Source organism: Erinaceus europaeus, chromosome 1 (assembly GCF_950295315.1).
Source record: "Erinaceus europaeus chromosome 1, mEriEur2.1, whole genome shotgun sequence".
NCBI lineage: Eukaryota > Metazoa > Chordata > Mammalia > Eulipotyphla > Erinaceidae > Erinaceus > Erinaceus europaeus.
In genome coordinates this window covers 77,807,956-77,830,373 of record NC_080162.1, presented here as the reverse complement: position 1 = coordinate 77,830,373, position 22,418 = coordinate 77,807,956, and the positions used below count along the sequence as shown (strand labels likewise).

The 22,418-nt window shown below is 43.5% G+C and overlaps 2 protein-coding genes across 5 annotated transcripts in view; one reads left to right on the top strand and one right to left on the bottom strand.

Annotated features, from left to right (window-relative positions):
• GGT7 (gamma-glutamyltransferase 7) overlaps nt 1–17,812 on the top strand; it is a 43,322-nt gene extending 25,510 nt beyond the window's left edge. For 2 of the 4 annotated variants that reach the window (XM_007522659.2, XM_060188721.1), the window contains exons 9-15: nt 2,387–2,514; nt 3,158–3,246; nt 7,349–7,498; nt 7,617–7,734; nt 8,463–8,600; nt 12,731–12,830; nt 17,085–17,812. In XM_007522659.2, the coding sequence (XP_007522721.1) occupies nt 2,387–2,514; nt 3,158–3,246; nt 7,349–7,498; nt 7,617–7,734; nt 8,463–8,600; nt 12,731–12,830; nt 17,085–17,248 (887 nt within the window). In that variant the 3' untranslated portion in view covers nt 17,249–17,812. The remainder of the gene's footprint in view (nt 1–2,386; nt 2,515–3,157; nt 3,247–7,348; nt 7,499–7,616; nt 7,735–8,462; nt 8,601–12,730; nt 12,831–17,084) is intronic. The other 2 variants (XM_060188727.1, XM_060188712.1) reach the window with 2 other exon arrangements.
• LOC107522482 (NADH dehydrogenase [ubiquinone] 1 alpha subcomplex subunit 1-like) lies at nt 6,391–6,742 on the bottom strand. The gene has a single exon (XM_016187958.2). It carries the CDS (start codon nt 6,735–6,737, stop codon nt 6,525–6,527), a length of 213 nt encoding a protein of 70 aa, XP_016043444.1. The 5' UTR covers nt 6,738–6,742; the 3' UTR covers nt 6,391–6,524.
• Nucleotides 17,813–22,418: the final 4,606 nt, after the last annotated feature.

Below are 22,418 nucleotides of genomic sequence, written 5' to 3'. Positions count from 1 at the left end.
CTCATTGGCTATATTCTTCTGGCCTTGAGACTCCTCCCTATTTCCCAGAAGAGAAACTAAGGCTGTGAGCTCTCTGGGCAGCCAACTGTCAAAGCAAATCAGAGCCAGCCCATCTTCTGACATAGTTGTGGGGTCCTTTGCTCCAAGGATTCAGGACATGGAAAGGGAGGTCCAACCCTAGACTCAGGCCTGGAAGTTGAGGTTCTGACCATAAGTTTACCTGATTTGGGCTTGGTGTTACATCAGCCACCTCCCTTGCTACTCTCACTGCCCTCTACTTCTTAAGAAGACTTTGTAAGACTGAAGTCCATTTAAGCTTTAGGTTATAACTTACCTTTTAAGACCATTGTTAACTCATCCCCTCATTATGCCAAAAAGAAACTAAGCTCCATAGAGGGAATGGAACTCAGCCCACGAGCCTCCAAACCAATGAGGAGACCAAGTAGTGGTACATTTCATAGAGAGCAAACATTACCATGTACAAGAACCCAGATTCAAGCCACAAGTCCCCACCTGCATGGGGGTGGGGGTGGGGTTCCACTTCCAAAAAGTGGAGCAGTGCTGCAGATGTCTCTGTTTCTCTCTCCCTCTCTCTCCCTTTCTAATGCTTTCTGTCTTTATTAAAATAAGAAAGAAAAAAAAAGGAAAGAAAAAAAAAACCTGGCTGCTAGGAGTGGTAGATTCATCATGCACTCACTGAGCCCCAGTGATAACTGGTGACAAGTGAAAGAGAGAAAGAGAGAGAAAAGAAATGGAAGGAAGGAAGGAAGGAAGGAAGGAAAAAAGACCAATGAAGAACCTGGAACAAGTTAACTACATGGGTGAAGTCCATGTTTGCTGAACTCAAAGTGATGGACTACTAAGTCCCCCCCTCCAAAGATTCTCAGGCCCTCTATCCTCAAGGAGGCCGAGATTAGATTAAATTTCAAGAGAACTTGTCTCTAAATTTAGTTCCTAGGCTTCAACCTTCACCTTGATTCCTTAGCTAGAGACATTTGTAGATAGAGGCAGGAAGATGGAGATCTGAGTTTGCCAGTCTCCTTGAGTAAATCATACTCTGAACTCTCTAAAATCAATTACCTCCTTAAAATGGAGATAACAAGAGTACCTGCTCCTAGGGTGCCTATGAAGATTTTTTTAAGATTGCTTTTTAAAAAAATCTATTTATTGAGGGCTGGGTGGTAGCACAGTGGATTAAGCACACATGGTGTGACGTGCAAGGACCAGTGTAAGGATCCCAGTTTGAGCCCCCGGCTCCTCACCTGCTGGGGAGTCGCTTCACAAGCAGTGAAGTGGGTCTGCAAGTGTCTATCTTTCTCTTCCCCTCTCTGTCTTCCCCTCCTCTCTCCATTTCTCTCTGTCCTGTCCAACAACAGCAATAACAACAACAACAATGAGAAACAAAAGGGAAGAAAATAGCCTCTAGGAACAGTGGATTCATGGTGCAGGCACTGAGCCCCAGTGATAACCCTGGAGGAAAAAAAAAAGTATTTATTTGTTGAATAGATATTGACAGAGAAATCAGTAGGGAAAGGAGGGGGAGGGAGAGAGAGATGGAATTGCAGCAACTGCAGCACTGCTTCAGCTTCTCATGAAGCTTCTTCCCTGCAGCTGGGGGTTGGGGGCTTGAACCTAGGTCTTTGTGCATGATAATGTGTGCACTCAACTGGGTGCATCACTACCTGCCCCCTGCTTATGAAAATTTGATGAGATGATATATTAGAAGTTGCTCTGATTAGAGTGGGCACTGAATGCGTATTTTATTTTTTATTCCTACTTCCCAGACAGGGTCCTGTTGGCAATGCCAGATACTTGAGTACTCTTGGTTTCCCTCATCACTTGTAACCTTGAACCAGCTGCCTCTGTGCCTCATTTTCCTCATCTGTAAAGTGGGGATAATAACAGTATCAACTGTAAAGATTAAGTGAGTTATGTTAGCGTTAAGTGCCAGGTATTGTCATTATTCCTTCAGTACCCAAATATGCAGTATCTGGGGGCTCAGATAGGAAGGGGAAGTTGCTGCGAACTTTCAGAGGTGGGACCATCAAGGGCATGCGTACTGCCCTGGTCCATGGAAAGGAGATGTGGTAGACCAAAAATGTAGACATCTAAACATCTGTCTTGTTCTGCCATTGGCCTCAAGTATGCCTCTGGGAATATCACAGCCCTTTTGAGCCTTAGTTTTCTTATATGGAAGAGGGAGCTAAAGACTGGTGTTCTGAGTTGAAATGCTGGTCCTGCCCTTGGTAAGTTTACCATGTGAACTTGGGTGGGTTCAAATAGTTTTCCTCTTTGATGAGGGGGTTCAGTGCAGGGGTCACAGTGTGTGAGATGGGGAGATGCCTTGACCCCTCCCTTGCCATCTGGTCATTTCCTGTGCTCTCAGGCCACCTGGTCCTCAGTCCCCCACCCCCGCACACTGGCCCTGCACTCATCAGTGCTCTCAACATCCTCGAGGGCTTCAATCTCACCAGCCTGGTTTCTCGGGAACAGGCTCTTCACTGGGTGGCAGAGGTAAGGCTGATCCCCTACACCTGCCCTGGGTCTAAGACAGTGGGGGTGGGTGGATGGGATACCACCATGGAGTAGGACTACATGACAACCAGGCTTTCTCTTTTTAATTTATTGTTATTATTATTAATTTTTTTTTTAATTTTTTTAATATTTTATTTTTTATTTATTTATTCCCTTTTGTTGCCCTTGTTGTTTTATTGTTGTAGTTGTTATTGTTGTTGTCATCGTTGTTGGATAGGACAGAGAGAAATGGAGAGAGGAGGGGAAGACAGAGAGGAGGAGAGAAAGATAGACACCTGCAGACCTGCTTCACCACCTGTGAAGCGACTCCCCTGCAGGTGGGGAGCCGGGGTTTGAACCAGGATCCTTATGCCGGTCCTTGTGCTTTGCGCCACCTGCGCTTAACCCGCTGCGCTACAGCCCGACTCCCCTATTATTATTAATTTAACCACAGCGCCGTACAGACCTTGCTTGTGGTGGTGCAGGGGATTGAACCTGATGCTTTGGAGCCTCAAGCATGAAAATCTTTTTACATAACCATGATGCTGTCTTCCCTGCCCTAGGTTTTCTGACACATGAGATTCCTGGGTGTAGGTGCTGGGAGGGATCTGAAGCCTCTTTCACACCCCTGATTTGTTTCCAGACACTAAAGATCGCATTAGCCCTGGCCAGCAGACTGGGAGATCCTGTCTATGATTCTACCATCACTGAGAGTATGGATGACATGCTCAGGTGAGTCCTGGGGAAGGAATCTGAGAGGTGGTGTAGAGGTTGCATTAGGTATGGGGAAAAAAAAAACTTGAGTGAAAAGCATCAAGACAGCAATAAGAACTTAATTAAGTTCTGGGCGAGGGTAGATAGCATAATGGTTATGCAAACAGACTCTCATGCCTGAGACTCCAAAGTCCCAAGTTCAGTCCTCCACACCACCATAAGCCAGAGCTGAGCAGTGCTCTCATTAAATAAATAAATAAATAAATAAATAAATAAATATTAAAAAAGGGCTGAGGGTAAATAAGCATAATGGTTATGCAAGCAGACTCTCATGCCTGAGGCTCCAGAGTCTCAGGTTCAATCCCCCACACCACCGTAAGCTAGAGATGAACAGTGCTCTGGTAATAATAATTAAAATAAAATTAAATTAAAAAAAGAACTTAAATTCCAAGTTAATTTCAACTCAACTACAACATATAGTACAACACCTGTTGCCTTTCCCTGTACTTCAGTTTCCCCATCTGTACATGAGTTATTCTACTTTGTATGACACTTGGTTTTATTTTACTCTGGTAGGGAACCTATATGGGCTTATCTGGTGTTCCCTCTTTTGAGTGGAAAAAGGAAGTCTAACAACACACCTACATGGTTCAGTGGGTCGGTCACCTTGTGCCACACTAGAGAAAGCTTCAGTGCTGTAAAGTCTTTCTGTCCCTCTATCTGAAAAAAAAAGTTGGCTCAGAGAAATAAAGCCTTGGAAACAACAGAGAGAGAGAGAGAGAGAGAACCAAGCAACAATAAAAGAATTCCAAAGCAAATATTGGAGGTGGTAGGGATTTAAAATATACTGTATTAGCAGCATAGTACTAATAAAACTGTGGACTTTGTTCAGACTGCTTCAGTTCAAATTCCAGCTTCAACATTCACTATCTATGTACACTTGAACAAATTATTTAAACTTTTTAGGTCTTGATTTCTGCAAGGAGGCTTGATGATAAAGGTACCAACCTCACTAGGCCATGATGAGGACTGAACAAGATCATAGAACAAAACCCTTAGCACATTATTTGGTACCTAATAAATATTTAATAAATCTCATTATTTTTATAAGTTGGCAATAAGAGTAAGAATGATTGGACTGGGGAGTTAGGCATTAGCACAGTGGGTTAAGCACACATGGTGCAAAGCCCAAGGACTGGTGTAAGGATCCTGGTTTGAGCTCCTGGCTCCCTACCTGCAGGGGAGTCGCTTCACAGGCGGTGAAGCAGGTCTGCAGGTGTCTATGTTTCTCTCCCCGTCTCTGTCTTCCCCTCCTTTCTCCATTTCTCTCTGTCCTATCCAACGACAGCGACATCAGTAACAACAACAATAATAACTACAATAACAATGAAAAACAAGGGCAACAAAAGGGAAAATAAATAAATATAAATAATAATAAAAATGATTGGGCTGGGTGGCGGTGCACCTGGTTGAATATACACTTTATTATGCACAGGGACTCGGGCTCAAGCCCTCAATCCTCACCTACAGGGAGGAAATTTAACAAGCAGTGAAATAGTGCTACAGGTATCTCTCTTTCTCTCTCCCTCTATCTCCTCTTCTCATCTCAATTTATCTCTGTCCTGTCTAATAAAATAAAATAACTAAAATAAATAAATAAATGATGAGTAGTCCAGGAGGTGGTGCAGTGGATAAAGAATTGGACTCTCAAGCCTGAGGTCCTGAGTTCGATCCTTGGCAACATATGCACCAGAATGATATGTGATTCTTTCTCTCTCTCTTCCTATCTTTCTCATTAATAAATAAATCAAGTTTTTAATATGTATCTATCTATATACATATATATATGATTAAAGAAGAGCAAATATGATTATTTAACTGCTACTATAACTAAAATAAAGGCTAGTTAAGGGAAAATCAGAAGCCAAAAAATATATAAATTTGTATTGTTACTAAAGCAACCTTCTTTGAGTTAGATTGGAAATTATGAGACTAAATAGTTGACTTATAATTGAGAACAAAAAGAATAATGACCAAGGAAGCAGTGCAGTGGATAAGATGTTAGACTCTGAAGCATAAGGTCCCAAATTTGATTCCCAGGCATTGCATGTGCCAGAGTGATGCTGTGGTTCTCTCACCCCCTCCTCTTTCTTACCAAACAAGAAGTATTTTTAAAAAAAGATAGTGACTGAAAACAATAACACAAGACTACAAAGATGAAGCCTAAAATCCAAATAATACCTCCTACCCTTACTGCCCCAAACCATTTGAAACAAAATCTTCTTTACCTGCTATGTGTGGTTTCTAGTGTACCTGGTTGAAAATCAAATGACTGTTTTAGTAATCCTTTTAAGTTCTTCTCTAATCACCTGCAATAACTGAACAAATATTTATTAAGTAAGACAAATTCAAATTGGGGCCTGGGAAGTAAATCATCAGTAAAGTTCTTGCATTGCCTGCATAAAACCTGGGTTGGATCTCTGGCACCACATATGATGTAGCAGTGCTCTGGTCTCCCCCCCCCCCTCTTTCTCTCTCTATCTCTCAACAGTGGATAATTAAACATTTTCTTTTTATTTATTTATTTATGTATTCCCTTTTGTTGCCCTTGTTATTCATTGTTGTAGTTATTATTGTTGTTGTCATTGTTGGATAGGACAGAGAGAAATGGAGAGAGGAGGGGAAGACAGAGAGAGGGAGAGAAAGATAGACACCTGCAGACCTGCTTCACCACCTGTGAAGCGACTCCCCTGCAGGTAGGGAGCCGGGGGCTCAAACTGGGAACCTTATGCCAGTCCTTGCGCTTTGTGTCACTGCTGCACTACCACCTGACTCCCAACATTTTCTTTTTTGTGAGTTTTTTTATTTTTAATTTGCTGCCCTCCCCCACTTTGTTGCCCTTGTTGTTTTATTGTTGTACTTATTGTTGTTGTTACTGATGTTATCATTGTTGGATAGTACAGAGAGAGAAAATGGAGAGAGGAGAGGAAGACAGAGAGGGAGAGAGAAAGATAGACACCTGCAGACTTGCTTCACCACCTGTGAAGCGACTCCCCTGCAGTGGGGAGCCAAGGCCTTGAGCTGTGATCCATACTCCAGTCCTTCTGCTTTGTGCCATGTACACTTAACCTGCTGCGCTACCGCCCGACCCCCAATTAAACATTTTTTTTTGTTTTTGTTTTTTTACTTGTCCATTTATTTTTATTAAGCACTGCAAGCTGCATGATATACAGCATACACTTCTTTGCAGAGACAGATGAACAAAGGGACAGTTACTTTGTCAGGAAAATACTTCCTTAGTCGATATTCTCCAGACCCTTCTGCACATAGTGGCAATTCACTCCAGAGATGCGCCTATCTCGTTCCATCAGATTCCACTGATATTTATAATAAGCAAGCCTTTTTTCCTTGCCCCCGTTAGTGAACTTTTGGATGTAGGCCGTGGCCAACCCGGGGATGAGCAAGCACACCCCCATAACGGCAACTCCGGGAAGAATCTCGAACCACATCACGACCAATTAAACATTTTCTAAAGAAAGAGAATCTCAGCTAAGCTTAAGTCTGGGGAATTGCATGTCATTATCACGATCAATACAAACTTAGCTCTGGATCACAAACAAGCCTATGTTAAATTCATTCAGCTAACAAGCAATAAATAATGATTGAGGGCTTTCTATTGCCAAGTCCTCCTATGCCTTGAAAAATAGTTGTAGATGGGGCCAGGCAGTGGTGTAACCAGTTAAGCATACATGTTACCATGTTCAAGGGCATGGGTTTGAGCCCCCACTCTCCAGCTGCAACAAGGATGCTTCACAAGTGGTGAAGCAGGTCTGCAGGTGTGTATCTTTCTTTTTCACTCTCTATCTCCCTCTCCCCTCTCAGTTTCCCTCTGTCCTATCCAATAAAACAGAAGAGGAAGAAGAAGAAAAAAAAAAAAGGCTGCTGGAAGCAATTGATTGATAGTGCTGGAATCAAGTCCCAGTGAGTGAGTGTCTGTTCTCACAGACCCAGTAGACCTAATAGAAAGCAGGTGCTGATTAGATAGTCACACAGACAGACATTGCAAAGTGTAGTAGGTGGAGCCTTTTGTGTATTCATCTCCTAACCCTTGTCTTTCCAGCAAAGTGGAGGCCGCCTACCTCCGGGGCCACATCAATGACTCCCAGGCAGCCCCTGCCCCACTCCTGCCTGTGTATGAGCTTGACGGGGCTCCCACGGCTGCCCAAGTGCTGATCATGGGTCCTGATGACTTCATCGTAGCCATGGTCAGGTATGCCTGCCTAGACTTGGAGCCTGGCAGATGGGACCTCCTGGACCAGGAAGGAGATGGGTGTTTGGTGGAAGTGAGGATGGGCTCAGGGCTCACCGCACCCCATCTCTACTCCTAGCTCTCTGAACCGGCCCTTTGGCAGCGGCCTGATCACCCCCTCGGGGATCCTGCTCAATAGCCAGATGCTAGACTTCTCCTGGCCCAATAGGACTGCTAACCACTCCGCAGCCAACCTGGTAGGGCCTTGCTTCTCTCTCTGCCTGGGGACCCTGAGATTTGGTAGGAGATGCAGCAGTTCAGCAGCCCCACCTTTCCTATAGGCACTGTTATAAAGAAATGGAGCCTAAACAAGGCATCCACTTTGTCCCCAGTCTGGCTATAGAGCTTATACTTTGATAGATCTTAAGAAACCTCATACCATTTTGTCACTGCTTTACTGTGTGACCTGGAAAAAATCTTGCCCCTTGTCTCAGCCCCAGTTTCTAGTCCTGTACAGTGAGGATATTGCCACTCCCACTTCATGGTTTGGGCACTTTTCAGTATTAGTGGTCCATGACCTATGCTAAATTTATGGGGTTCAGTCCTGAGGTGCGAAGAGAAAGGAAATAGGGATTGTCTAGTTGGGGACCAGCACAAATATCCTGCAAGCTGGTTCTCCAGCAGGACAAACACAGAGGTGACCAGGATAGGAATTATCTAGTTCTTCCCCTATAGCCATCTTTCTTGGCTTGGCTTCCTCCCCTGCCACCCATGGTTGGCCCAAAGCAGCCCCACAGTTCAGTGGGTCCATTATGCAGAGACCTTACTCACATCATAAACCCTGACTGCAAAGGGTCACTCTCCCATGTAAGCTGATTCTGTGGGAAGTACGGAAGAGGAACAGAAGTGGGAAGAATGGTGGAGTAGCCCTTTCCTGTTTTACTACACCTCTGATTTCCCTGTGGTCTTGGTCCTCTGATAACAGGAGAACTCAGTGCAGCCAGGAAAACGGCCACTGTCATTCCTGCTACCCACTGTGGTCCGACCTGCAGAGGGGCTCTGTGGGACCTATCTCGCCCTGGGGGCCAATGGAGCTGCCCGGGGCCTTAGTGGTCTAACCCAGGTGAGGCTTTCTTTGTGTTGATTTCTCTCTCTCTCTTTCTCTCTCTTTTAAAGATTTTATTTATTCATAAGAAGTGATAGAAGAGAGAGAAAGAACCAAACATCACTCTGGTACATGTGCTGCTGAGGATTGAACTCAGGACCTGATGCTTGAGAGTCCATTGCCTTATCCACTGTGCCACCTCCTGGACCACTGTGTTGATGTTTTGTGGAGGGTAGCATTATGTGAGCCAAAATGTGTCTTGGGCCATAGAGACCCTTAAGTCTTATTTACTTCTCTTATCCAGTAAACAAGGACTGTGCCTATTTTATGTCAGGTCCACCCTGGACATTGGGGATATGGCATGCTCTGTTTCTTAGTGAAAATGGAGCTGGGAACCGGGAAGGTAGCTCAGTAGTTAGAACACATTTTGCATGTATGAGACCCTGGAGTTGATTCTTTTTTTTTAATTCTTTATACCATATATGATGCTGCGTTGTCTCTCTCTCTCTCTCTCTCTCTCTGTCTCTTATACACACACAGACACACACACACACACACACACACACACACAAACACATGAAATGAAGAGGCCTGATGTTCTCTGCTTTCCTAGGTTGTAGGGGAAACTTCAGGGCTAGTAGAACTGAGAAGTGATATAACATCTGGTCTGTTTGGGTTGTGTCATTCTCAAGTCCAATCATATCTCAAATTAGCATCTGAAATATATAAGCAGCTTTTTTATTATTAAGCTTTTTTATTATATTTATTTATTTTCCCTTTTGTTGCCCTTGTTTTTTTACTGTTGCTGTTGTTATTGATGTTGTCAGTATTAGATAGGACAGAGAGAAATGGAGAGAGGAGGGGAAGACAGAGAGGGGGAGAGAAAGATAGACACCTGCAGACCAGCTTCACCGCCTGTGAAGCGACTCCCCTGCAGGTGGGGAGTCGGGGGCTTGAACCAGGATCCTAACCAGTCCTTGCACTTTGCACCATGTGCGCTTAACCCACTGTGCTACCGCCCGACTCCCCATAAGCAGCTCTCTTAAGGATCTGATTTTTTAAATGTGGAAGTGGGAGATGAAGCATGGGCCTTACACAAGTGTGATACTGCTGGATTTTAAAATTTCTATATCCTTAGAGAGGAAGAGAGAGAGATGAAAGGGAGAGACATCAGAGCTCTGTTCCACCAACAGTGGAACTCTCTTGGTTTGTCCATGATGCCTCATATGGTGCCAGGGATCAAACCTAGGCCCTTATGCACAGTAAGGTATGCATTCTACCAGCTGAGCTATATCCCGTTTCTAGGGTCTGATTTGAAAGGAAGGGCTTGCTATTATCTAAAACATGTCATAGCGGTTCCATGTGTATTATAAGCTCAGATATATGTGCCAGGGACATATTCAGTATTTTGGCAGGTGGTAAGTTAAGTAACCTGAGCTTTTATTATTTATTTATTTATTTTAATATTTATTTATTCCCTTTTGTGGCTCTTGTTGTTTTATTATTGTTGTGCTGTTCTTGTTATTGATGATGTTGTTGTTGGATAGGACAGAGAGAAATGGAGAGAGGAGGAGAAGACAGAGAGGGCTAGAGAAAGATAGAAACCTGCAGACTTGCTTCACTGCTTGTGAAGCAATTCCGCTGCAGGTGGGGAGCCAGGGACTCAAACCTGGATCTTTATGCCAGTCCTTGAACTTTACACCACCTGCACTTAACCCACTGATACCGCCCAACTCCCTAACCTGAGCTTTAGAATCAAATATTCTTGGATTCCAGCTCAAGTGTTACTGGTTTCCAACTGTGTAATGATAGGGAATTCACTTACCCTCTCTGAACCTTGGTTCCTCATTTGTAAAATAGAGATAATGACAATAGCTAACATTTAGGAAATTTTCACTAGTTGCTGGACATGGTATTACATGTGTTAACCCTCTTAACCTTACCAACTTTGGGAGGAATCCTTATTCCTATTTAGTAGATGAGGAAACTGGAATCCAGAGGGATTAAGAATTTAGGTTTTTAGGCCAGGGAGATAGCTTTCCTTGGAAGGTACCTCCTTTGCATACTTGTGAGCCAAGTACAAGCTTACATATGTGATGAAGCAGTGTCTCTCTCTCTCATCACACACACACACACACACACACACACACACACACACACACACACACGCGCGCGCGCGCGCGCAATGGGAGTAGTATGGCACTTAGGGAACCTTTGGTGCTACGATGTCTTTCCCTCATTTACTCTCTGTCTCTCCTATCTGAACAGTCAGTGCAGACTAGTACAACCCCAATATGAAAAAACGAAAAATAGAAAGAATGAGGGAAAAAGAGAAAGAAAGGAAGAAAGGAGGGAAGGAAGAAGTAAGAAAAGGAAAGGAAAGGGAAGAAAAGAAAGATAAGGTAAGGTAAGATAAGAAAAGAAGAAAGGGGGAGTCGGCGGTAGCGCAGCGGGTTAAGCACACATGGTGCAAAGTGCAAGGACTGGCAGAAGGATCCTGGTTTGAGCCCCCGGTCCCCACCGAAGGGGTGTCACTTCACAGGCGGTGAAGCAGGTCTGCAAGTGTCTGTCTTTCTCTCCCCCTCTCTGTCTTCCCCTCCTTTCTCCATTTTTCTCTATCCTATCTAACAACGATAACATCAATAACAACAACAATAACTACAACAACAATGAAGAAAACTACAAGGGCAACAAAAGGGAAAATAAATGAATAAATATATGAAAAAAAAAGCGAAGAAAGGGAGAGGAGTGGTTTAGCAGCAGAGGTCATGCCTTTCATGATTGAGGTACTGGGTTCAGTCCCCAGCACCACATGAGACAGCAGCAAAAATTAATTAAAAAGAAAACTACAGGGGGTCAGGCGGTAGCGCAGTGGGTTAAGTGGATATGGTGTGAAGCTCAAGGGCTGGCGTAAAGATCCCGGTTTGAGCCCCCGGCCCCCATCTGCAGGGGGTAGGGTCGCTTCACAAGCAGTGAAGCAGTTCTGCAGGTGTCTATCTTTCTCTCCCCTTCTCTGTTTTTCCCTCCTCTCTCAATTTCTCTCTGTCCTATCCAACAACAACATCAGTGACAACAATACTAATAACCACAACAACAATAAAACAACAAGGACAACAAAAGGGGAAAAAAATAGCCTCCAGGAGCAGTGGATTTGTGGTGCAGGTACCCATCCCCAGCAATAACCCTGGAGGCAAAAAAAAAAAGAAAGCAGGTGGGGAGACCAGACAGTAGCGCAGTGGGTTAAGCACACATGGTGCAAAGTGCAAGGACTGGTGTAAGGATCCCAGTTCGAGCCCCTGGTTCTTCACCTACAGGGTGCTCGCTTCACAGATGGTGAAGCATGTCTGCAGGTGTCTTTCTCTCCACCTCTGTCTTCCCCTCCTCTCTCGATTTCTCTGTCTTATCTAACAACAATGACTGCAACAACAACAACAATAATAAACAACAAGGACAACAAAAGGGTAAAAATAGCCTCCAGGAGCAGTGGATTTGTAGTGTAAGCACTGAGCCCTAGCAATAACCCTGGAGGCAAAAAAAAAAAATGCAGGTGGGACTCTAAGGATAATGAGTTAGTGTTTTAGCCTCTGTTTTAAATAAATAAATAATTAGGTCCCAGAGATGGAACAGCAGTAGAATACATGTGTTACTTTCATGAGGCCCTGGCTTCATTCCTCTTACCACAGTAACAAAAAAGAAAGGTTAAGCTTAGTAAGAATGATCAGGTAGTTTGATTCTAGGACTTACTCACATTCCAAATCACTAAGCTAAAGTACCCACTTGTGTCTTAGGCCATACTCATCAATTAACCCTGCCCCTCCCAGAGAGTAAAAAGGAAAACCCTGGGTTGCATTAAAGGAAACTGATGCTAGTGGTACCTCTTTCCTGGCTCTCTAAACTCTGGAAAGAATCACTTTCCTTCTGTGGCCCTTGATTTCTCCCTATGAAATGGGAAACATTCATTACAGGCTTGCCTGTTTTCTGCAATTGTTCGCCTCTCTCTCGGAAACCTGCGTAAGCCAAGGGAACAAATACATTCCTGTTGTAAGGATTCTGGAAACTAAGGAGTCTGGACTGGGGTGGGGCGGGGGAGGGGGAGGGCAGTGGACATCTCTGGGACAGCCCTGACTTCTACCCCTCGCTGCTTACAGGTTCTGCTGAACGTCCTGACCTTGAATTGGAACCTGAGCGACAGCCTGGCCCATGGCCGCCTGCACCCAGACCTGCAGTCCAACCTCCTGCAGGTGGACAGTGAGTGCAGATCAGAGACCCTAGCAGGTGGTTTCAGGGGCAAGTGGAGAAAGGGATTCCTCTCAAGGACTTCACTTTCTCTGTCGATACCATCTCCCTGCCAGTGACAGCTTGTTTTGTTTTTAAATGATCTATTTTCTTTGTTTTTTAAATATTTTTATTTTACTTATTTATTCTGTATAGAGACAGAGAGAATTTGATAAGGGAGAGGGGTAGAGAGGGAAAGGCAGAGAAACACCTGCAGACCTGTTTCACCGCTTGTGAAGCAACTCCCCTGCAGGTGGGGAGCCAGGGGCTCAAACCGGGATCCTCATGCCAGTTCTTGGGCTTTGCACTGCCTGCACTTAACCTGCTGCGCTACTGCCCGACTTCCAGCTTGGTTTCTTTTAACCCACTCTGATTAGAGCAATGAAATCTCTGGAGACTGTGGTCATTTCCTGACTTTTGGACCTTGGGGTACATCTCTACTCTGAGCCTCAGTTTTCCCATCAGCAAAATAAGTTACACCTCATTGTGCTACAGACCATTCGTTCAGCAGTTTATTGGACCCCTGCTGTATATCAGGCATCATCCTAGGCCTTGGGGATACTGCATTTACATGTAGACAGAGAAATACGAAAGAGAAAAACAAATACTCTGCAGATTATTAAAGCAACATGATATATAAGACTGACTTGATGGCTGGGGAGAACACCTCTTTGGTGACATTAAAGCTGAATTCTAAAGAGTAAGAAAGAGCCTACCATGCAAAGAACTAGGGCAGAGCTTTGTGAGCCAAGCAAATACATGGCAGGGACTCAGGGCAGAAATGAACCTGGCTTATTTTAGTACAGAAAAGATATGGGTGAGATGAGATCAGAGAGGAAGGCAGGGACCAGATCATGGATTTTGGGGATTATAGAGGAAGTAGGCTTTCTTCTAAGGACAGGTGTTAATTTTGGACACAGCTTAACTTTATAAATGGAAAAGTGCATCTTTGAGGAGTTATTTTTATTATAGCAATGTATTATGTAAGTCCAAGTGAAATATATATATATATATAGAGAGAGAGAGACAGAGAGAGAGAGAGAGACAGAGAGAGACAGACAGACAGACATGGTCCTTGCCTGCTTAGTATTAATATCCCTAATTTACCCATAAAATAATTGAATGTCAACCAAAGGTTTGAACTAGTCCAAGATCAACCAGTAGGTGGCAGGATTGAGATCAGAATATACAGTTGGCAGGAAAAACTCATTTCTTTTTTTTTTTTTTAATTTTTACTTATAAAATGAAAACACTGACAAGACCATAGGGTAAGAGGAAAACTCAATTCTTTTTTTTTTTTTTTTTTTATTTAAATTTTTAATTTAAGAAAGGATTAGTGAACAAAAGCATAAGGTAGGAGGGGTACAACTCCACATAATTCCCACCACCCAATCCCCATAACCCACCCTCTCCCATGATAGCCTTCCCATTCTCTAGCCCTCTGGGAGCATGGACCCAGGGTCGTTGAGGGTTGCAGAAGGTAGAGGGTCTGGCTTCTGTAATTGCTTCCCCGCTGAACATGGGCGTTGACTGGTCGGTCCATACTCCCAGTCTGCCTCTCTCTTTCCCTAGTAAGGTTCTTGACTGCAGTGGCTGTTGCTATTTCCTGCACCAAAGTATTTTAGAAACTACAGAGCTAGATCCTCAGCAGTTGAACCCTCACTCCATAGTTGGCTGGTGCCACTTTGGTTTCCCTGCTAAGGGATGATGAAACTAAGTACTTGAAAATTCATTTTGTGTGACTAATATATTGCAGCCTTTATAAAATGTGAGCCACTGTGCTGATTTTTTTGGGGTGGGGAGCAGCTATCCTAACCCTTACTTGAGAGACTCACAGTCAAACGGAGGGATATGAGAAGGAGGAGATGCTTGGTGAAGAGGAAATTCATGAATCTGAAGACTTTAGGAGGTTATATGGAGGAGGTGGCAAATAACTGGACCTTGAAATATGAACAGGAGTAAGGCATGTAGAGGTAAAGAATGTTCTGAACAGGTGAACAGCCTTTTGAATAGGTTCTGAGACCAGTCAAGTGGACCAGAGACATTGTTTCCTAAGCTTTAGATTTTATCTAGTACCTTCCTGATATTTTGTGTTATTCTGTAGAACTAGTAAATCTTATAGTAAATTTACAAATGAAAATTTGCCTTTTATAGCTATTTTACCATAAATAGCTAGTATATGGTTATAAAAAATAAAGTAAAATATTTTTAGGTTTCAGTTAGATATTGTTGCCCTAGAAGACTCTAAAGTCTTATCTCTGTGTTGAAAAAGGAGGTTAGGGAGATCAGGGTGATGGTACACCTGGTTAAGCACATACGTTACTATGCACAAAGACCCAGGTTCAAATTCCCAGGCCCCATCTGCAGGGGAAGTTCCACAAGTGGTAAAGCTACAAGTGTCTCTCTCCCTATCTCCCTTTCCCTCTCAATTTGTTCCTATTAAATAAAAATAATTTAACAAAAGGGGGTGGGAATGGCCGCCAGGAGCAATGGATTCATTGTGCAGGCACTGAACCTCAGTGATAACCTTGGTGGTAATAAAAATAATAGTAATAAATAAAACAATTAGAAAAGTTGGACACTATACTGAAACTTAGTCCTTACCTTACCACTGCTGAAAAGATTAAAAGTGAACCACAAACAGGGCTGGAAAATAGCTCACTTGATTAATGTCCTGCTTTGCCATACGCACTACCCAGGTTTGAGTCCAGCCCCTGCTGCATTGATAGAGGTGTTGGTGTTGTCTCCCCCTTGCCAACCTCTCTCTCTCTCTCTCCTATATCAGAAGAAAAGAAAAAAAGTGCACCTTAAAGAGAATACAGCTCCACCTCTGATTTCATGTTTGTAAAGGTTGTATCTTTACCTCAAAACTACCCCAAATCATCCCATTTAAATAAAAAAGAACAAATCTTTGTTGAGGAGTATTGGGAAGAGAGATTACTGAGCTTGTCATGGAGTCCATGTTAGAATTCCTGGGATTTATATAAATGGGTAGCAGAGGGATAGGACCTGATTTGTTCTATGCAGAGGAGGTGCACTGAAAGGAGATCATAAGTCAGGGGATAGAAAATACAGCTGGGCTAATAATCCAGGCAACAGATTATGAGGACCTGGACTTCTGCAAGGTGGAGGGGTGGGATAGGTATCCATTTATTCAGTAAATACTTGCATAGCATTTATTATATCTTCATCCTGTTCTAGGCACTGGAGATTGGTAGTGAACAAGAGAACATTCATATCTTCAGTAAGTTTATAGTCTAGCACAGGGAGACACAGTCTGTAAATAAACAAACACTGGTAGCAGTAGGTATGCTGCAAGAAAACGAAGCAAGTTAAGTATCACAGAGATTGCTGTTTTAAATAATAGCCAAGGAATTTCTCCTTGAAGACTAGAAGTAAGGGAGCCAGTTTTCTGACCAAGAGGCCAACTTTCCAGGCAGAAAGAACAGCAAATGCAAAGGCCCTGAAGTTGGAGTATATTTGGCCTCCCTGAGGGACAGTAAGGAATCTGGAGCAGAGGTAAGCAAGGGAGAAAGTAGAAAGAAGTGAGGAAGGAAATTTAGAGAGGCAGCAAGATCACAGTGATACTGGATTTCAAAGGTCTTAGTAAGGATTTTGGATTTTATTTCGAGAGTCATCAGAAGAATTATTATAGAGTTTTGAGCAGCACATAGGATGACTAGTTGTTTAAAAAGATCCCTTTGCTAAAAAATTTTTTTCCAATATTAAGAATGACTAGCGCTGGGGAGTTAGCTTACTGGTTGGGGCAGCTATACTGCCATGCATGCAGCCTGGGTTTGAGCCCCAGCACCACATGGGAGGTGCAATGGCAAAGACGAAGCCCAGTGCTATGATATTTTTTTCTCTCATTCTCTCTGAATAAAAGAGTGTGAGACCCCCACATGCATGGGACCCCATTACACACACACACACACACACACACACACACACACACACACACACACACGACCATCCGTTGCCTACCACTTTATGCAGGACTGTAAGCTTTATTCCTTTAACGTTTTCATCTCCTTTAACCCATATGACAGCTTCACGTAGTCGATTCTCATTTCTATTCCGTGTATAAGGAATCTGAGGCTCACAGAAGCAACTTATCCAAGGTAGATATTCCTAAGTGGAGTGTCCTAGACTCAGGCCTGATGACAGAACTCCTGACTCAGTGCTCTGAACACTCTGACTGTGTGTATCTTGGGGCATGGTTTTCAGGTGAGTTCACAGAGGAAGAGATTGAGTTCCTGGAAGCCAGGGGTCATCACGTGGAGAAAGTAGATGTCTTATCCTGGGTCCACGGCAGCCGGAGAACCAACAACTTCATCATTGGTGTGAAAGACCCTCGGAGCCCCGACGCATCTGGAGCCACCATCCTGTAGAGCAGCATGGTGGGGTGGGGGGTCTCTGCTCCCCCCTTTGCATGTTCCTAGAGTTCCTCCTTCTCTTTGGTTTGGCCTCAGGGGGGGCCCAGGGGAACCCCACAACAGGGGCCAGAGGGGATGCTTAGCAAACCCTATCCCAGAGTAACCTCCCTCCTGAGGCCTGCGGTGATAGTGGTGATGGTGTGTATTGAATCCACAACCAGACAGCAGGACCCTGAGGAGTCAGACTCACTGTCTTGTCTGTCTCCTCTCAGTCATGCTGGCCCTAAGCTTAGGGATGTGCTTGCAAACCCTTTTTCAGGATCCTCACAAAGCCAACATCTCCAGTCTGGCCTCACCTGGGCCTTGTCTTCCAGCTCCCTTCTCTCTCCAGCCTCATTTCTTAAATGACTAGGATTTTTTTTTTCCGGGAATCCTGTGGAGGGATGCTGTTCTCCTCCCATCAGACTGAGGCAGGGTCCTTGCATCTGAGGCTCCCCAGAGTGTGGGGTGGGGTGGGGTGGGGACCAGCTCAGGGGCTTTCCATTTGCAAAGGGGAATTAAAGAAAGACTATTGCTTAACCCATGGCTCTGACTTGATTTATGCTTGGTTGTGCTGGGAGTGGGAGTGAGAGAGAAGATATTACCCCGTCACTGCAGCTCAGATCCCAGGGAAGACTAGATTCACCTTTGTGAGGGATACATTAATATTTACCATCTAGCCAAGACTTGTGTTCATAACAATTAAGACCAAGGAGACAGTATACAGGGTTTGCATGTAAAAGGCTCAAAGTTCAGTTCTCTGCACCACTAATATCTTGAGCTGAGCAGTGCTCTGTCTAAAAAATAAAAGTAACAATAACAATTTAGTCTGGGAAGATAGCATAGTGGTTATACATTTGATTTTCATGCTTGAGGCTCAGAGGTATCAAGTTCAATTCCCAGCACTACCATAAACAAAAGCTGAGCAGTGCTGTAGCTAAAGAGAAAATAATAAATACTACTAATAGTTGGAAATGTAGATAGTATTAATCTAGCATATATCTAGTATATCTAGTTCTGTGCTAAATATTTTTTGAGCACCATCTTATTTATTTTATGATAGAGACAGAAATAGGGGGAGAGGAGAGAGACACCTATTGTCTGCTCCATTGTGAAACTTTGCCTGTAGGTAGAGACCAGGAGCTTGAATCCAGGTCCTCTCGCATAGTAACGTGTACTTTATAAGTCGTGCCACCACCTAGCCCCAGCACCATCTTATTTAATCTTTATTACAAGCCTCATGAGGTAGTTACTGATATTTTAGAGGCAGTAGTTATACTATTCCCACTTACAGATGGGAAATTGGCAGAAGAGGCTCAAGGATTTGTTTGTGATTCTTCAGGTATTATTTAGAATTGCTAGTCAATCTCAGGATGTCCAACTCCTAGTCTGTGGTATTATAACCATTTTCACATCTACAAAGTGAACTATTTTTTATAAGGCATATTTTGCTTATACCAGATGGTAAGTACCAGTTCAGTGAATATATTACCAATCACAAAGACCTGGGCTTGAGCCCCTGGCTCCCCACCTGCAGGGGGTCCACTTCCCAAGTGGTGAAGCAGGTCTGCAGGTGTCTTCTCTTTCTCTCTCTCTCTCTCTCTCTCTCTCTCTCTCTCCCTCCCTCCCCATCCTCTCTCAATTTCTCTCTGTCCTATCTAGTAAAAATTAGGAAAAAGGAAAAAAGAAAAAGACTGCCAGGAGCAGTGGATTCATAGTGCTGGCACCAAAACACAGCAATAACCTTAGAGGCAATTAGAAAAATAAAAGTAGGGAGTTGGGCGGTAGCACAGCGGGTTAAGTGCAGGTGGCACAAAGTGCAAGGACTGGTGTAAGGATCCCAGTTCAAGCCCCCGACTCCCCACCAGCAGGGAAGTCACTTCACAAGTGGTGGAAAAGGTCTACAGGTGTCTTTCTCTCCCCCCATCTTCCCCTCCTCTCTCCATTTCTCTCTGTCCTATCCAACAACAATGACATCAATAACAACAATAATAACTACAACAATAAAACAAGGGCAACAAAAGGGAATAAATATTTAAAAAATAAAAATAAAAAATTTTTAAATAAAGTCCTCCTCAAAGAGGAAAGGATGAGTTAGACCAGCAGAAAAATATTAGATGCAAGATGTAGAAATGTCATTTTAGGCAAAGTGAGTATTATGTACAAAGGTCTTATGGTGGGAATATATTGTATATTAGGAGGTAGAGTTCTGTATAAAGGAAAGGCACACAATGTATAAAGGAAATAGAATTCTTCATAAAACAAAAGGTAAACCTTTTGCCAAATAGTAGATGTGACATGCTTTGAGGACATGTGGTCCATGCAGAAGCTGTTCAGCTTGTTGTGGTGTAAAAACAACCACACACAATTAAAAAATAATGGTGTTCCTGTTAGGACTTTATTTTATAAAAATGATACAGTTTGACCTAATGGCAGTAGTTTGCCGACTTCTATTCTGGAGCACACTGAGAGGATCATAATCTGAGATGAAACTTATGAGGTAGGTAAAATTTGTTTATTTTTATTTTTTTGCCACCAGGGTCATCGCTGGGACTCTGAATTCACTACTCCTGGAGGCCATGTTTCCTTTTTTTTTTTTTCTTTACCTGCAGGGTTATTGCTGGTACTCAATGCTTATACTACGAATCCACTGTACCTGGAGGCCAACTTTTTTTCCCCATTGTTGTTGCTGTTGTTGTTGGATAGGACAAAGAGAAATTGAGAGAGATAGGGAAGACAGAGGGGAAGAGAAAGATACCTGCAGACCTGTTTCACTGTTTGCAAAGTGACCCCCCTGCAGGTGGCAAGTGGGGCACTGGAACTGGGATCTTTATGCCAGTCTCTGCTTCACACTATGTACACTTAACCTGGTGCATTACAACCCGGCCCCTGCTTTTCTCTATCTTCCTTCCTTCCTTCCTTCCTTCCTTCCTTCCTTCCTTCCTCCCTTCCTCCCTTCCTTCCTTCCTTCCTTTAAGTTATACTTGGTAGGAAAGGACAGAGAGAAATTGAGAAGAGAGGGGAGATAAAGAAAGATACCTGAAGACTTGCTTCATCACCACCTGAAGGTGGGGAGTGGGGGCTCAAACCTGGGTCCTTGCCCACTGTTCATTTAACTGGGTGCACTACCAGCTGCCCCTCTGGTAAAACATCTCTATAAGACTGACATTCATCACTCCACTTTATGAATGAGGATATAGTTGCTCACATATATAAAGTTACTTGTCAGGAGTCAGGTGGTAGCACAGCAGGTTAAGCGCATGTGGCACAAAGCACAAGGACTGGTGTAAGGATCCCGGTTCAAGCCCCCGGCTCCCTACCTACATGGAGTCGCTTCACAGGTGGTGAAGCAGGTCTCCGGGTGTCTATCTTTCTCTCCCCCTCACTGTCTTCCCCTCCTCTCTCCATTTCTCTCTGTCCTATCCAACAACAACGACATCAATAACAACAACAATAATAACTACAAGAAGGGCAACAAAAGGGAATAAATAAATAAACTCACATGTGATGACAACTGTCCTGTAAGTCATTATTTCTCCCAACAAAGTGACTTGGAAAAATAAAAATAAAAAATAAAGTTACTTGTCCAAGGCCACCTAGCTGGTACTAGATCCAGATTCAAAACCTCAAGGATGTGGGTTCAAACCCCCAGCCCCCACCTGAAAGGGGAAAACTTAATGAGCTGTGGAACAGTGTTGCAGTTGTCTCTTTCCCTCCTCCCCTCTCAATTTCTTTCTGTCCCGTCAAATAAGAATACTTTTCCCCCATTTGATCACAAGAAGGTAGCTTACCTGATAGAGCACACACTTTACTTAGTGTGAGGGCCAGGGTTCAAGCCCCCAGTACTACAAAGAAGCACCTTGCACAAAGGAAGCTTCATGAGTGGTAGAGTACCATCTCTCTGTTTCTCCCTCTAGCTCTGTTGCTCCCTTTTTATTTCTTTCTACTTGACTTAATAAATAAAAATTAAAAAAAAAAAAAGAGTCTACCAGGAATGATGGAATCATGTAGGTACCAAGCTCTGGTAAAAGCCACAGAGAAAAAAAAAAGTCATCTTGGAATAATGTCTTGGATAATCTGTTTCATCATTCAGTATGTGAAACATATTTTGGGAGTTGGGTGGTAGCGCAGAGGGTTAAGTGAACATAGCGCAAAGCGCAAGGACTGGCGTAAGGATCCCGGTTCAAGCCCCCAGCTCCCCACTTGCAGAGTGGTTGCTTCACAAGTGGTGAAGCAGGTCTGCAGGTGTCTATCTTTCTCTCCCCCTCTCTGTCTTCCCTTCCTCTCTCCATTTCTGTCTCTCCTATCCAACAACGACGACATCAATAACAACAAGAAGATAATAAGGGCAACCAAAGGGAATAAATATTTAAAATAAAAAAATATATTTAAAAAACATATTTTATACCACAGATATTTTCTTCACTCTGTGCCATGCACTGTATGGTGTACCAGTGAACAAGGCAGACTGGATAACTGTACTCTTGGATCTTATGTTCTTTATTTTTAAATATTTAATCATTTATTGGATGGAGACAGAGAAACTGAGAAGGGAGGGGGAACTAAGGAGGGAGAGAGAAAGAGAGACACCTGCAGCCCTGCTTCATAACTTGTGAAGCTTTCCCCCTACAGGTGGGGTTGGGGGCTTGAACCCAGGTCCTTGCTCATGGTAGAATGTGTGCTCTACTGGGTGCGCCACCACCTAGCCCCTTGGATCTCATGTTTTTAATAATTTTTACTTCAGATTGTATTATCTTGGTCTACTATAGCAAATGTAAGATTCTCCTTATACTCAGAATCTAACTTGTGTTATGAGATGAAGAGATAAGTTTAGAAAAATTTAGTTTAATATCCCTCAGGCATGGGAGTTGGGCGGTAGCACAGGAGGTTAAGCGCACATGGCGCAAAGCGCAAGGACCAGTCTAAGGATCCCTGTTCAAGCCCCGGCTCCCTACCTGCAGGGGAGTTGCTTCACAGGCAGTGAAGCAGGTCTGCGGGTGTCTATCTTTCTCTCCCTTTCTATGTTTTCCCCTCCTCTCTCCATTTCTCTCTGTCCTATCCAACTACCGACGACATCAATAACTACAACAGTAAAACAACAAGGGCAACAAAAGAGAATAAATAAATAGGATTTTCATGAGGGGCT